Below are 16,799 nucleotides of genomic sequence, written 5' to 3'. Positions count from 1 at the left end.
AACTTAAATAATGATATTTACTTATGTAATTAATAACTTAATCTCACAGCAAACAAAATGAATAACATTTACTAAATAACGCTTTCTAATAATACATTCATCTACCTAACATGTGTTGTACACTAGTTTTATAGGTAGTGTTTGGTTAGTGTCTTTTAGACTTAATACACAAATACATAGGAATTCTGCTAGGGAGACAATGAGAAATTTTGACAATGTGTACAATGGGCTAGTTATTTAGTCCAATTAGAATAAATAATGAAAACTATTCTCATTTAGTTATTTCACATCAAATTTCAAATTTTTAAAAAATCCAGTTAGTTATTTCAAAAAAATAACCATCGCAAATCCTAATTTACTAAAGCATTTCACTTCAATACCATCTTCTTTCTCAACCGGCTGCCACCCCCACCTTCATCAATAATCATCCCACTTCATTCTTAGTAAAAATAACCATCCACTTAAGGATAAAAATAATCATCCTCATACCTAATAAATTGAACATTCAACATATTTTAATTATATATAATTAAACCCAATCCAATAAAAATAATCATCCACATAGAAATTAAAATAATCATCCGCATACCTACTAAAATGACCATCCTAAACTGGCCATTGAAGTAGAAGAAGGAAATGAATGAACAAAAGAAGCAACCATGATCAAACTGGCTGCGGGGGAGGCTGCACGGCCGGCGGTGGGTGGGCAGCGTGAAAGAGGCTGTCCAGAGTTGGTGTGGCGCAATCGGACGTTCGCAAAGAGGTTGGGCAGCGGAGGGTGGATGTATGAAAACGTCACACTAGTATGTCCCCTATGTGACACGAATGAAGACGTCGGAGGGTGAAACGTCGCCGGCTGGGGGGAGGGGCTTTTCCGACGGGACTGGATCCTCTCAATTTTTTTTAACAATTGAGGGAGTAAAGTGTGATCTCCCACCATGAATTTTATAAGTGGGATCAAAAATAAATATGAGAGAGAAAACAATGAAGGGTTAGAGATCACACTTTACACTCTCAATTTTTTTTAACAATTGAGAGGATCCATTCTCCTTTTTCGACTGGCACGTTCAGGGTTATGCGAACGACGCAACCTTCACGACGGTGCTGCTCGGTCGTCCGCGGTGCGCGCGGTGGCGTCCCTCGAAGCTATGGACGACAGCGGCTGTTGTGGGTGGTGGCGTGGCACCGTTGAGAGAAGATGAGACTGGGCAAGAAGCAATTTAGTTCAAACGGGGGAGAGGGATGCAGTTTTGTGTTGTTCACTGTCAAATCCTTATTTGGGTTGTATTTCAAATTGGAAATAAATAATAATTAATTAATTTAATTATTATTTGATTTTAATTACAAAAATATTTCTATTGTACACTAATTAGATTGGCTCCCAATACTTTCTCAATACATAATTATACACAGACACAAAGATACACAAACTTTTTTTTATTATGTTTGGTAATGTTACACAAGACACAATAGTATAAACAAAATATCAATTTTACTTTTCAAATTGTAATCACTACTTCACCACCATAATCACCAGTTCATTACCACTCTCATTCCTTTCCACCATTACCATCACTGATTTTCAATCTCATCCTAAAATACTATTATCAATGATTTTAATTCAATTATCAATTCAACAATTAATTTTTAAGAAAAAAACTAAAATCAATAATCAATTAATCAATTTTTTTCTAAAAAGGAAAAAAAAAGATAAAACAGAAATCAAAGAGATTGAAATGCTGAGAAGGAGGCGATGAAGGTTTGGCCTGCTGTGAAACACGATGGAGAAGAATGCGGAGACGACTTAGATGAGACAGATCTAAAGAAGGAGAGGCCGATAAAGACAGAGGCAGAGACGAGACAAATGACAACGACAGTAAAACTGGGGAGAGAGAGGCACGACACGAAGGACGAAGACAAAAGGAGGCAAAACGTGAAGGAGGAAGAGTACGTGATGAAGACAGATAGACACACAGTAGAAGAGAGGATGGCGAGGCACACAAAGGAGGAAGTCCATGGCAGTAATGTCGATGGTGGAGGGACTTACACCAGCTGAGGGAGGTATACGAGGGTGAAAATAAGAGGAACAGGAGAATGGAGAAGGAAAGAGGGGTAAGAGGGATTAGGTTTAGGTTGAGCACAAAGGTGGAATTTTGAAAAATAATCAGGATAAACGAGTAAAATTTTTTGTCTTATAGGTTGTGTCTCATGTGTCATAACTTTAAAGGGATACACAAAATACATGTATATTATGTACTCCTGTGTTCATCCACATTTTGTGTCTCAATAAACAAACGATGTATAGTGCAAAAAGTAATTTTAAGTGTGCTTTTTGTTTGGTATATAGGGCGCATGTACGGGATGAGAAGGTAGTGGTGTGGGAAGAGTTGAGTTATATTGTGGGGTTGTGTCAGATTTTCTTTGGAACATTTGCAGTGATTTAGAATATTTGGTTGGAACGTAATGACAGAATTTTCAACATTAAAGAGACAGGTGTTGAGAGCATTTAAAGAAAGGCGTTTTTGAGTTACAAAGAGTGGAGTGGTATTGATCCTTTTGGTTGTTGATGACAATGCTAGAGATGATATTAGATTGATTTTTTATTGTGTTGTCTTTGTTCTTTTTGTTTAATTTCGTCACTCCACTTTAGTGTGTTGAGCTTTTTTTGTTTCAAAAAAAAAAAAACAAACAAACAATGTACATGTGTCACTATGTCCATGTCTCTATTAAACATGGACACTATCCAAACACTGGCTAATAGTACCCTAAGTATGGCTACATATATATGCTCTAACATAAATAGAAATAAAAAACACTAACCTCGAAGTCGGTTGTCCTCACGATGTGTCATGTCCTGTCCAGTCGGTTGATGTTCGAATCATGTGCATCTGCATCGAGTAAGTCAATAATATGATTAGAAGAAGGTAAAAATTGAAAAAAAGTTGAAAAAATAGGTGAAAAATAAATCCAAACGGGTTTAGTTTTATCTCATTTACAGTGTAAACGAAATAAGATTGCACATAACTTGTTTACACTGTAAATGAAATAAGGTCGTTACACAGCACGTGTATAAACGTGATACGGCCACGTCGTTTTGTACCTTATCTCGTTTACGTGCAATCTTATTTCGTTTACAACGGTAAACGAGACAAAAAAAGGTGATAAATTTTGATAAAAATACTACAAAATGTATATTTTAGTATATAAAATATTTTCTTATTTATTTAAAAAAAATCCCACTCCCCCGTCATTTTTGGTTGGTGAATGGTTTTATCCATTTTTATATTTAAATAACATTTTTATATTACAAAATATGAAAAGTATACAGGTAAGTTACTTCGGAACACAATTAGAGGGGAAAATGGTATCATTTATTAGGTATCACTCAGATGACAAGTGTGATTTTTCATTTTCTTTGAGCAGATTCATCAGATGCAAGTTTGGAATTGTTTAAGAATAATGATATGGCCTTCTAAATGTTTCTCTAAACATCTATCTAATTGAAAATTTCGGAAAACATATAGGTGTTTTGTAATAAAATGATGTTATAGACGGGACTTAATTCCTATTGAAATTTGAATCCAATTATATGATTTGGAAAGAATATAAAAACAGATTGAAGTCCTTATTTAGGCAATTTTATCCTTCATTCGTTAAATAATATATATGTTAATTATACGCTCAATTATTGATCAAACATCATAGCTAATCCAAATTACGCAGAAGTGTTCTACGATATAAACGGTGTAAAATGACATTAAAGACAACTTTGAATATGCACCAAACACAAATATTCATTTTTATGTCTACATTAGTTTATTCAATAGAAGGTTACATAAAAAGGTCAAGCTGAAGACAAATCCAGCTGTCAAGTGAAGGAAAGAGCAATCGGTAATAACATGCACCATGTTTTCAATTCAAGAAAGTAGTCTCTGACTAGCAATTAGGTCATAACTTGGCGACTATTGTTAATAAGTCGATAATGATATACCCACTTAAAACATTCTCCAAAAGATCTTCCTAATGTTTAAGAAAGAGAAAAGAATTGAATGTTCGGAATTTAGGATATATAAGAGTGTAAACCCTTATTAAACTACTCGTTAGAGATGGATTCTGAGAAGGCTACAAGACTACAATAGAGAAATGAGCATGACTAAATTGAAGGCAGCAGAACATATACAAGGAATTCTGAGACTATGATACCTACATTCTTTATCTATTGAATTTGAGAATGTCAATGTTCCTTTTCGTCCTCCCATAAGAAAGACTTTAATTTCTTTCCTTTGCATTCCTTTTTCTCATTGGGGCCTGGGACAAGGAAGTAGGTTCCAGGGATATGCCAAGTTCTGAGGTCATGTACAAAAACCACAGAATCTAAACTCAGGTACTCTGAAATAGAGAGTTTGAGGAAGCACCAGCTAGTTCCTTCAGAAATGCAACAACGTCATCTGAAGAGCCAAGTGTATACCGAGCATTCGTTTGCGTTCGTCCAACGGCGCAAGAGAAGTAATTCTCCTTCTTCAGGTCAAGCACATTCCAAGAGATCTTTTCAGGAGCCGGCCGGCGTGGTGCACGGCAGACATGGTTGGTTGGTTTCTTCTCAGAATTTGGAGCAGGCCGTTGTGCCTTATTTTGAGATGACTTTGTTCCATTTTTGTTAGCAGGGATCTTCAAAGATGTCATCTTCTCACCTGGAAACTTGATTCCATCTGTTACCTTGCTTCGTGAATGAGCCGCACCGGAAGAAGGAAGCTCGGGCTCAAAAAACGCATATATGTCTTCATCCTGCTGCAATCAGTAATGTTAAGTTCAGTTCCTACCATTGTGTTCACCACTCAGTTTAAGAGCAAGTTTATTCATCAAAATTAAAGTAAGAGAGATTGAATATATAGGATTATTGACGGATCAGACTTATTTTTCCCAGCTCCCAAACAAATGTGTAGTGACTTTTATAATGTTTGGATTTACAGTAGTAAAGAATTTATCTGCGGTTTCTTTCAAATGGTCATCAGTTAATTGTAAAGTACGAAAAATGGATCACAACAACAGGGTTTGAAACACATTTTAAACCAAAAATACATAATGAAAATCACCTAGAGTTTGTAAGATTTTCTTTGCATATGAGTAAACAACATTAAACATACATGCATATGCTGATAGAAGTAAACAAATAATTGTACTTAATAATGAAAATCAAACCCACCTTTGCAAGAAAATGTCCTATACAGAGGACATAATCAATCGGTGTTGTCATGGATTTGCTGTGGACTATCTCACCCAGGATGCGGTCAATAGCTGCTCCCTGATTAATCAGGTAATAGGTACAGAGCTTTGAGATTAATCATCTTGAGAATTTTAAGGTGAAAACATAACAGAGAAGTCAATTAACAGAAAGAAGAATTCACCTTTGTAACTCCAGCAGCTCGCACCTCAACAGATCTGCTACCTTGAACAACTTCAACTGACGCATTAGAAATTGGGCCTGTCCAAAGATGCTGCAGCATGTCCCTTGCTTGAACTCTTCCAAACTCAACATCTATGATGGTTGTGAGGAGTTAGCAAGTGAAAAAAAAAAGAGGCAGAACAGAACATAAAAGGTCCCCTCAAACACAACTAAAAACAACCTGCATGTTTGTAATTCCATACAAGTGAAGCTTCCCTTTCTTCGAAACACGACCGCGGTGTTCTCTCCCTGAAGTACAAAAAAACATGCTGGAAACACAGGATCACCAGAGTAAGTCAATATCATGAAGAGGCACACTCCAAAGAATTGAAGCTTCAAAATGAGAACCTTCAAACTGTCAACCCATTCCATATTCAGCTGTTCTGGCATTGTTGTCATCCATTCTCCCTTTGAAGGGTTTAGAAACATCCCATTCTCTGCTGCCAGCCACATGTCATACTCTTTGAAGTTCTGTAACAACAATAAGTTAAAACTTGATCGAGTATTTTGCAAAGGGCGTAATGTGACGAGAATTACTTGATCTAGAACTGCTCGACCACTTCCACTTAGCACAACAATTGTGGTCTTTGGGTCACTGCAAAGTTCTTTCAAGGGTTGTTTCAGTTCTGGATGAACAGTGAGCTCCATTTCTTTAAACTGGTCACCTCTTTTCTCAACAGGTTCAGTTAAAGTTCCATTAAACCCCTACAGTCGGTATGACCATGTCAAGATAACATGCTTAAATACAAAATGAATGAAACTTTTCATGATTTATTATTAATAAAAAATTGTGTACATTCCTCAAATGAGAAAATTTATCGAAGCACAGCACACTTGGCCAGAGACCATTTAATCAAATTCTAGTCTTGACTGGATGGTTTATTTCCTCAACTTGCCTCTTCATTTCTTTACAACCTTTAGTCTTTGTTCGAGAGTTAAAAGTTTGGAGGGGATGGGAGGATTTGGAGGACTTGTTGCTTTCTCTTCCCCTCCGACTCCCTCCGAAACTTAACTCACAAACAACCCCTAGAAGATTTGGATGGCTATTGTTTTGACTTATTGAGGTGCTAAAACAGTTATCCTTTATCCACCAAGCATCTTGCTGGTTTTCCTATTTGGTTTTAATTTTTAAACTGCTGAAATATTTCTGTTTTGAAATCACAATTTTTTCCTTTTCAGCAAATTATTCTCACTTCGAGTTATAACGCTTCAGATCTATTCTCCATTGCAACTTTCCTAGTTTTCAAGAGAAAAAATAAATGTATTGATAGTTTGCAATCAAGTGCTTTTCTGTCTTTGTAAAATAGCAACAAGGAAACATTCAAACAAGAATTAAAATGGTTGGTTTTAAACCAGAAGATCTAAAAGGGTTCCTGAAAGATCAGTATTCAAATAAGTCACAAGCTTCATAAGACAACATACCAAAATGAGCAATCGGTTACTTGACTGCAGATAACGTTCGATTGCAGTCTTGGTTGGGAGTCGGGGTGGAGCTTGTTTTGTCCTTAGCTGTGCCTCAACAACAGTATCATTCAATTCACTGCAGATATTAAAAGATGAGGTGCATTATGGTACTCTTGATCTAACATAAAATCCCAAGCATAACATCTATTCTTTGCTAAATTATTTTAGTTCAGAATTTAAAAGCAGACATCTATGGTATGAAAAGTAATGGTTGAAAAGAAAGTATAATCCAATCAGCAGAGTTTTATAACTTTCCCCGAGTAACAGAGGCTTTTGAACAAAACCAAAGATAGGATATTATTGTTGTTGTTATTATTGCACAAGAGTCTAAAATGCAGGCTAAATTTTGAACAAATATGCATAAAACAACAGACTCCGATAAGAAACTTCACCCTCATTATAAATTGCAAACTTCCAACATATAATAAGGATAAAAAGATATTTAGAATGCAATGTACCTGACAAAAGTTTCTGCCCATTCCTGAGCAGTGTGCTGTGTTACATGCTCAAAGTTATGTTTGTGTCTGTTCTGTCTTTCCACTGGTTCCATATTTAAAGCCTTGTCAATTGCAGCGGCAACTTCTGTGATGTTCCAGGGGTTGACCAGAATTGCCCCAGCACCAAGAGACTGCGCAGCACCAGCAAACTGGAAGAATTCCAGCAGTCAGTTACTAGATCAACAGTGTACATACATGTTTAAAAAATCTGAACCTTATCCACTACACATATACATCTAAATAAGAGCACCAAATATGCAAAAGTAAACTTTTAAATGCCAAGATGAGAGGCATCAATATCCTTCTACAAACAGAGATTAAACAAATAGTCTACAAGTTTTTCAAGAAGCAAAGATGAAACTTAGTATATCGTTCATCCAAATTGCAGACAATTGCAAATTGCAAGAGATTTGGCATTTGGGAGCAAATGGTGTTCGGTAACATGGCCCTGCCTCTCATTAAGCAAGGCCATTTGAGAGCTTTTTCAAAAGATGCAGGGAAAAGTAACTACTGATTGAAAATTGAAAGTATTTCATAGAAGGAAATTAAATAAGAGAAAATTTTAAAGATCATTTGAAGTTGTAATGGTGACTAAAAAGTGGCCTTGGAAAGATATGAAATGGACACAGCATGTAGCTTGAAAATTTTTTTCAGGGTAATATTATCATCTCTGCTCCCTAGTTAAAAGATTATCTGCAACAGCCTAAAAGCCAACTGAAACCAATGTTTGATAACCCAAAATGTAAGAGTACAGAAGCCTAGATGTTTCCATTTTCTCACATTAGAATCTATTCTCCGCCAAAAAGTAATTCAACTTTAAAATATCCCGGAAAGAAGAAGTATAATAAAATATAAATACATTAAGTTTCTGTAATTACTTCGCTAAGAATGAGAACTCCTTTTTTTTTAGCTTGGCAAGCGACAAATTCATAACTGACAAGATTCATTCCATCCCTCAATGATGTGACAAGTGCAACATCTGGGAAAGAAACAGAGAGAGTATGAACATGCTATTTAGCAGAAAAAATTACTGCAATAAATGGAATATCGGCAAAAAAAATAAAAAATAAAAGGTAAATATGCAAACCACATTTTGGATTTGGAGGCAAGTGTGCCTTCTCAAACTATAACTTTATTAGAGCATTTTCTCACCACATAAACACATATTTAAAGAGAGAAACAGGTGTACACAATTCTCATGAAGAGCTTGAAAGGAATTGCAGATGGCAATTAAATGATATCAACTCATGTCAAAAAGGGCACTGAAATTTCCATTTATAGTGTACCTAAACACATGACCATTTCTTGAGGCTAACTATTTCCACCTAACAACTTGACATTAAATTGTTCACAGGAAATCTTCAGAATAAAAAAAATCTAAAAAATCACATAGATTGTACCTGTAACAGCATACAAAGCACATAATGCATAGAAGTCAAGAGATCGATCCTGCAGGCATAGAAAATTCATTAAATCAGCTATAGCAACGTAATTAATATTAAACATACGATGTATGTCAATAATCAGAATACACATGTAAGAATGATTGATGTTATTTAGGTATGATATGTGGACATTAAAAGTTCATCGCAATTAATACAGCCCTATCCTTGGCCATTGTTAGCTTCATAAGCAAACTTCGTAAGGCACACGATAATCAGTACAAAATTTAAATTAACCAAGGCCAATTTTTTTTCAATGATGAGAAAATCATAACTTTTAGTATTGTTGCCAATAGTTAGTTGTTTACCCAATTGGACTTATCATGTTTTAATTGGTTGGTAGCTGAAACTCTGTTATACACAGCACTTCCAGATCTCTAAAAGCAGGCCATTCCTCTAATTTGCAAGGCTATGAATAAGAACCAGAACAGTACTGTATCTGAGAAAAATCTAGCATATGGAGCTACTAACAATATATATATAGACACACACACATAATTGTTAAATAACAAAAAGTGTAACCAATTTGAATGCTTTAAAGTTAAAAGGAGTTTGATATGTGTGGTTCATTCTGGGCAGTTACTGGTAACAGCTAAAGAAAATGGAGAAAAAGGCAGTACCTATTCAGAGTGCATGATAAGTAACATTTCCAACATACTACTTAACTATTCTTACATGGAGAAAGAGTCCAGAAACAAAATAAAGAACCAGCTTAATGTTATAACATCAAGAAGAAAATCTCAATAATTATTGACATTTCTATCGCCTACTAATCAATCAGTCTATGAGTAAGATATAGTTTGAACATTTTCATTGATTGACAAGTAAATTTTTATGCATAATACTGTTTCATATGAGCAGGTGCATTAAATGAACCAACAAAGGTGCCCAACCTCCCATATTTTACCCTTTAATTCGACAAACAAGTTAACATTAATTATAAATTCATCGATCCTAATAAAAGGTGTAAAATGAACACATCACATGGCAGAAACTAAGAAAATTATATGCAATCAGTACTGATGAATTACATACTCCAGTGAGATTTTAGGAAGATTCACCGAAAAGATAATCCTGGTTGATATGTGATGACTCTATCAGCATTAATATAATTTTCAACAGATGAATATTAAAGGAACACACCAGGTGATGTATAGGAACAGCAGTCAATGATCCGAATCTTCCATTGATGCGACCAACAATTTCATGAACCTGGCTTGTAAGCTTTTGATCTGGTAATACGAAAGAAATAAAAGAATGAGTGCATGTTTCACATTTCTGTTTATTTAGATAATAAGAAATACAGATTTAGGTTTTAGGAGAGCTATTACTTAATGTAAAATTGAAAGTGAGAGAGCAGTAGAAACCATGCCTAGCAATGAAAACATGAAGTAGATAAAATGGAAAGCTAATGACATGGCACACTTGTTGCATGTTGCATGTATAGTTTTTTTTTCTTTCCTTTTCTTTTATTTATTTCGATCTCTAGACCCTTAAATGTTGAATATATATTTGTCAATATAATACTGTAGGCTATAGCAATAGTGCACACAAAAATTAGATCAACCTTTCAGATATAGGAAAATGATCTTCAACCTATCAAAACAACAGGCTTACTCTAACATAGACTAACACAGTTGAAAAAAGGAATAATTATGCAGCATACACTCAGGAACATCTGTTCTTGTTGGGACAGCAATTTGAAGCAGAACAACTTTTTCACGCCAGTCAGGATTCTCTTCTAAAAATTTTTCAAATGCCAGAATTTTTTGAGGGATTCCTTTGATCATATCAAGGCGATCAACACCTAACATTACCTGTCAAGGCATAAAGTGGTAAAGTGATAATTAGATTAGATCAAAATTAAAGAAGCACGACGCTACAAGATAAAGAAGAATATCTGGCTGGCATCCCATAGCAAAACAAATGCAACTTATAGTGAAAGCAACTCTGTAACAATAGCACTCCAGTAGTCCTTTACTAATGCCTAATTACTAGAAGAATGCACCATAAGTTGAAATTTCATAGTTAAATCACAATCATGACAGATAGTTGCCAGATTGACATCGATAGCTTCCTCTGTGACAAACTGGCAGAAGGATCTGATTAAGAAATGATAAATATTATCAGCAGACAATTCCAACCCTCTTATAGTTTATATACTTTTTTAAAAGAAATTTTTCTTTGGAAAAAGAAAGACAAGAATGAAAGTCTGTTATAGGCGTGGTTATCCCCATAAATCATTATTCCTTTAGATAAATATATTATCAATAGAAGAATCCTGCCAAAGGTGCTTAGTCAAATGAGGACAACGGAGAAGACTAACAGCAGTGATAAATATGGAAAAATGGTTAGTTGTCAGATTAAAAATGGCAGAGAAAGCTGATATGATCATAGGAACCTAGGGGAATTCAGCCAATCATAGTAGTCTCTAGTTGTAAACTTACTACAAAAGTTTCTGCAGTACTTGGAAAGAACAAAGGCGAGTTAGGGTTATATGACGTAACTATGTAAGGGTGGTGTTTTCATCCATTTCAGGAAAGAATTAAGGTTCACGCTTGCGAGTACTGAGCTCTCTAAACTTGCTCAGAAACTACTGTTAGTTCCTGCATATCTTACAGATTTCAGTCATTCATTCTATTCCTTCTATTTCTATTTGTTGTTTCCATTAAAAGGCGCATAAAAGTGTAGCAGAGTTCATTAAACAAGACGTTGATCTAATTTTTTGTTTTTTTCTGAAATTTTGTTCTTACATAGAGTACAATGACATTTAATCCCGCAGATAACCCCACCTTGTAGCACGAGGACAAGATAAACTACTTGTCCTCAAAATCCAAGAAACTCGATTTCATAATAGGCAATTTCACATAAATAATCCAATACATTTAAAACTTAAAAGTGTCAAGGAACTAATACGACTCTAAGATCCTCAATTTATAGAATGATGTAATATGTATGAAATGTAAATCCAAACAATCTGAGTTAAAAGCGCCAACAAGAATAATAAATTATATATAATATGATATAAACAGTAAAAGCAGCTGATTCACAAAGTAAAAGATGTACCTTTCTGTGTTTAAATCTTTCTTCTAAGTCTTTGATGTGCTTCTGGACTTCAGGAAGTTCAAGTGCTCGTTTAAATCGGTGAGAGTCTATACCAATTGGGAACTGACATCCAAGGAAAACAGAAGTAAAAAAGAGTTCAAGGTTTATAGTAATCATATTTAAGAATAGTTTCATGTGTTGAAATGTCAACAAGTAATTTTGACTGAAAATTTAAAGCGTGTGAATATAGACAAATTCTGTGAGCACATACTGCAGCAACTCGAGTCAGCTTCCCTTGATACTCAACCCCTTCAGGAGTGCCCTCAAGTCCAAGGATGCGTGTACATGCACTAACGAAATGCCGTGCATAATCATAGGTGTGAAAGCTGTCAGCAAAAGTTATACTTATCCAGGTCAGAAGCAATAACAATCTCAAAAAATGAAAGGACAACATTTAGCATGAAGTAGGGGAATCACATAGCACAGAACCTAAAAGAAACTGGAAGAGAAAGAATGTCAAACGGAACAAGAGAAGAGCAGCATACCACCATTTAACCACAAGATCTGTCAATCTTTTTACACTGAAAGGTTTTGGGCCACTCTGGCCATTTATATGACCACAGCAATGAAACAATTAACACTGATTGCATTTTTGGTAGAATTTGTTTACATAAGCTTCTTGAATGTTACTAAAATTTTGTAGTTATAAGTACTTTGGTAGATTGAGTAAAAACAAAGAAAGCATACTACTCCTTATATTCTTTACAAATTTATTGGATAAACAAATGTGTTTTGGGGATTGCAATACGCCCTGTCTTTAGTACAGAAAACTTGATTTCTTTCAAATAAAGTATTCTGTTTTCTGAAAGCAAGATCAATGCTCGCATTAAATTATTTACTGCCACTTGGTTTGGTCAAGTAGTGGTTTTGGCTATGGCCTAGAAGTGAATTCATCACTGGAATTCCAGACCCAGAAAACCTTAACTTTAACAAAGCCCACTAGGTGCGATCAGCTCGACAAAGTTTTATGTTGGCTGTGAAGGCCTAACACAACTTATGGAGGTCAAATATCTAAGTTTCATAGCACAATTTCCATTCCCAAACTGTCCCATGGTGACATGAGAGAATCTTTTTAATAACTAAGCATGTTTGTATCAAACATATTCAAAAGTAAAGCAAGGAAAATTAGATGACTGGTAAAAAATAAATAAATGAACAAACAAACAAAAAAAGGTGATCCCTAAATGGACTATTAAGTTGAGCTTACCCAACTAGGTCAGCTGCCAGAACTGCATGCAAGAGCTCCGATCGAGATGGCAGAGTCCTGTGAATTTCAGAAGATGGAAACGGGGTGTGTAGAAACCAGCCAACTTTCATGTTGCTATTATATTTCTTTAAGCATTGTGGAAGAAACATAAGATGGTAGTCATGGCACCAAACAACATCACCCTCTTCATAGTGCTCATTAACAACATCAGCAAACATTTGATTTGCTTTCTGATATGCTGTAAATTGAGACTGGAAACTACGCGTGGTGGCAAGGCGGTCTTCTTGTGGAAGTCCAAGGTAATGAAAAAGGGGCCACAAGATGTTATTGCAATAACCATTATAATATTGATGAACAATCTCTTCATCAAGAAACACTGGGATACATCTCTGCAACACAGGTCAGAAGCATGAGAAAGAATATATCATAAAACGTACTAAAGAAACAGGAGAATAAAATCCACAATTTCTTTTAAACATTGTGAATGAGAAGCTCATTACTTTTTCAGCCAAGGCTTTAGTAAGTGCCTTCTGTCCAATCTCATCAGGCACGTTGACTCCAGCCCAACCTATCCACCTTGCCTCAAATTCCTTCACACCTTTGTCAAAGATCATAGTCGTGTTAGATAAAACCATATTCTAAGCGGTAACAAACTTATTCAATCAAATAATATGAAAACTTAGGAGCCTCATGACCACATACCTAAGAGAGCGCTAACAAGGCCACCGGCACTTATCTCCAAAGACCATGAATCCTCACCTCTCCTAACAGCTGAGACTGGCAGCCTGTTGGCAACAACCAAAAGCCGTTGCCTGAAAGGTTTCCCATCATCCCTTTCACAAAGAGACTTTGATGCTGCTACCCCTTCTAGGGAACGTTCAACACAGTAATTATTTTCTTCTCCCAAGCGCAGGTCATGCTCAAAATATTCAGCAACGCCATTAACATTATAAATATTACTTTTTCTTAGCTCTCTTCCTCTGACGAGTCGTTCAACTCGACCTGGAAAATTATTAGAATTACCGTTACACTTGCTCCCAGGCATGTGTTCACTACTTTGGAATCCAACCATTGGCGTTCAAAATCAATGTCACGAGCAGTTGAACTGCCTCCCCTGCATTCCGTTTTCAAACAACATTAACACACTGTCAAAAACAAATTTAGTTTCAAGCAGAACAGAGTATAACGCTGTTAAAATAAACAGAGTATTCCAATACCAAAGAGGAGGAAAATTTTCCAATCAGTGAAAATCAGAAGGGAAATTAGTACCTACAAAATTACAAAAGGCAACAGGATTTGCCAATGAGTTGGAAAAAATCAGATTCATAAAGTTATACATCGGAATGGAATTATCAGCATCCCTGGGACTGGTATTTGAATGGAATATGAGCAAAGCTGAGAACAATGGGAACAGAGAAGGAAGTGGAAATCACGGGAAGTGTTTGACGAAAGAACACACATTGCGAAGAAAAGAAGAGGGTGTATTGAAATTAGTCAAGAAGTCAATAGAATAGAATAGAGAAGAGAAAAAAGAAAAGAAAAAAAAATATTACAGGAACAAGTTCACAGGCCAGCTCACAAGACACCTCCGAAATCAGCAGAAGCTGAAAGTGAAAGCAAGAGACAGTTGTGGTTCAACACGTCAATCTCCAGCTGGGTCAGGGTGAGAGGAGTAAATACAAGCGAAGAGGGTACCAAGAGAGAGTGGGAAATCTACAGAATCTGAATGGCAGGGAATTATCATGGTGAGAGAAGAAAAAAAAGTGGTAGCAGTGGAATCCTCGTGTAAGCTTCATAAGGCACATATGGCCTCACTGCCATGCAGGTGACACCCAAGAGTTTGTTGAAACCAGAAAGAAAAACATTTTACTTTAAAAATAAAAATTCATAAACAAAGGGTTGAAAATATTCCAGAACCAACCCAAGCCCCAAGGTCTCCAACTCCAACACATATAGCTTTGCTCTGCCTTTTTTCTCCATATCTGTTGCAAATAATTTATTCTTATTTTTAATATTAATACTATTCGCTTTGGTACAGATTAATATAAAATATGCACCATAAAAATATTTTTGTGAATTCACAACACAAAAGAATGATAATGTTCCATTCCATTGGAACCCTTTTCCTGCTTCTTTTAACCTTTCTATTGAAATCGCAAGAAAGACAGACCTTTAATAACGGGATTTGTATGACCAAGACAATCTTTTTTAAAATAGTTAGCCATGTTATTAAATTAGAAAATATTTAAGGATTAGTATTTTTATTAAAATTTGATCAGTATTTAATTAATAAAAAAATAAATAATTTTATATTATTAGTTATAATCTCACACAATTAAAAATACAATAACTACAAATTACAAAATCTGTTGATATTCTAACACTCTTCGCTAAATAAATAAGGTTTCAATTTTTTCATTTCAGGTATAAGACTTCAAAATTTTTATAAATATAAATGAACTTAGTTACGATTTATTTTAAAATAAATATTAAATGTCCTCCAACAATATGTGAAAAGTTTTTGTTGATATACTATGGAGTAAACTCCATATTCTAGTTTAATTTATTCCATTCAATAGAATACTCAAATTAAATTTTTTTTTTCTTGAACGTAAAAAGAAAATATTGCCAAATAACCAGTAGTATTTGCAAACAAGCATAGGCCTAGCCGCTAGGATTATTTTCTTACATTAAAGGTGACCGTTACATAATAATTAATAATTATCTGAAAAATAGTTTTGGCCTCATGATATGAGATGTATTCTTAAAAGTTAAAACTTAGAAGAATAACTCTAAATTTCAAGCCACATTTTGATACGAATTACTTTTTTCTCCAAAGTTATGTCCATTCCATTACGTTCAGTCAATAATATTATTATTATTATATATAAACACTAACTATTTATGGTTGTTATTCGGCTTCAAAAGCCTCTTCTCCACTCACTTGATTCTCATTCCGCCTGTGCTACTACTGGTTTTGCAGTGTTTATGCAGATTCCTATGGGGTTTGGGAGGTCTATGTAGCCAGCAATTTGTATAGAAAATATTCTCTTGCTTTACAACTTACGGCATCTATGGCATCTATCTTTGCACCTAAATGTGCTTTTGGAATACGTGATAGCCTCATAGTCATAGGGCATTGTTCTTCTTGCTTCAAAAATTGAATTTGATAATTAACTATACAATGATCGTGGTCGGAAGCCAGTTAAAAGCTTACGATTACATTTAGGTAGATCGATTTTTTAAATTTGTTAGGAAAATAAATGGACAACTTAATTATTAGATCGGGAAAAAACACCGCAAAAAGTTATTCGCCTAAGTGTTCAATCAAAACTTGGATTATTTATAGTTGTGTTCACCCCAAAAATAACTTTTGTTACGCCACCTTGACGAGGACCCATGGATAGTGCAAAAGCATTGAAAGAAAGAAGCAGGAGTGGTGGTAGTGATGTCAACGAGAATTTGACGTGTATATCAGTCGTGAATCGTGATATCCGAAGATAGGGGTAAAAATATCTTTGGGATATAGATGGGATAAAATCTTTGTTTAAAATTTCAGAATGGAACTGGGACTATAATGTTTGTTTTAATTTTAAAATTTTATTGTATATTTTATTTAAAAATTTGAAAATTACTAACTT

The 16,799-nt window shown here is 35.0% G+C and overlaps 1 protein-coding gene across 6 annotated transcripts in view; it reads right to left on the bottom strand.

Annotated features, from left to right (window-relative positions):
- The window catches only part of LOC107612902 (alpha,alpha-trehalose-phosphate synthase [UDP-forming] 1), a 13,395-nt gene continuing 373 nt past the window's right edge, over positions 3,778-16,799 (bottom strand). The window contains exons 1-19 of one of the 6 annotated variants that reach the window (XM_016314679.2): positions 14,712-15,073; positions 14,428-14,553; positions 13,861-14,272; positions 13,659-13,756; positions 13,159-13,547; positions 12,163-12,277; positions 11,913-12,014; positions 10,513-10,663; positions 9,990-10,078; positions 8,805-8,853; positions 8,283-8,383; positions 7,366-7,553; positions 6,866-6,983; positions 5,981-6,148; positions 5,792-5,914; positions 5,625-5,712; positions 5,406-5,536; positions 5,204-5,302; positions 3,778-4,788 (exon numbers count right to left, since the gene is read on the bottom strand). In XM_016314679.2, coding sequence (XP_016170165.1) covers positions 4,381-4,788; positions 5,204-5,302; positions 5,406-5,536; positions 5,625-5,712; positions 5,792-5,914; positions 5,981-6,148; positions 6,866-6,983; positions 7,366-7,553; positions 8,283-8,383; positions 8,805-8,853; positions 9,990-10,078; positions 10,513-10,663; positions 11,913-12,014; positions 12,163-12,277; positions 13,159-13,547; positions 13,659-13,756; positions 13,861-14,230 — 2,787 coding nt within the window. In that variant the 5' untranslated portion in view covers positions 14,231-14,272; positions 14,428-14,553; positions 14,712-15,073 and the 3' untranslated portion in view covers positions 3,778-4,380. Of the gene's footprint in view, positions 4,789-5,203; positions 5,303-5,405; positions 5,537-5,624; positions 5,713-5,791; positions 5,915-5,980; positions 6,149-6,865; positions 6,984-7,365; positions 7,554-8,282; positions 8,384-8,804; positions 8,854-9,989; positions 10,079-10,512; positions 10,664-11,912; positions 12,015-12,162; positions 12,278-13,158; positions 13,548-13,658; positions 13,757-13,860; positions 14,273-14,427; positions 15,074-16,799 lie in introns of those variants that run through there. The other 5 variants (XM_021109343.1, XM_016314684.2, XM_016314680.2 and 2 more) reach the window with 5 other exon arrangements.

Source organism: Arachis ipaensis, chromosome B08 (genome assembly GCF_000816755.2).
Source record: "Arachis ipaensis cultivar K30076 chromosome B08, Araip1.1, whole genome shotgun sequence".
Taxonomy (NCBI): Eukaryota; Viridiplantae; Streptophyta; class Magnoliopsida; order Fabales; family Fabaceae; genus Arachis; species Arachis ipaensis.
This window is presented reverse-complemented; position numbering and strand designations above follow the sequence as displayed.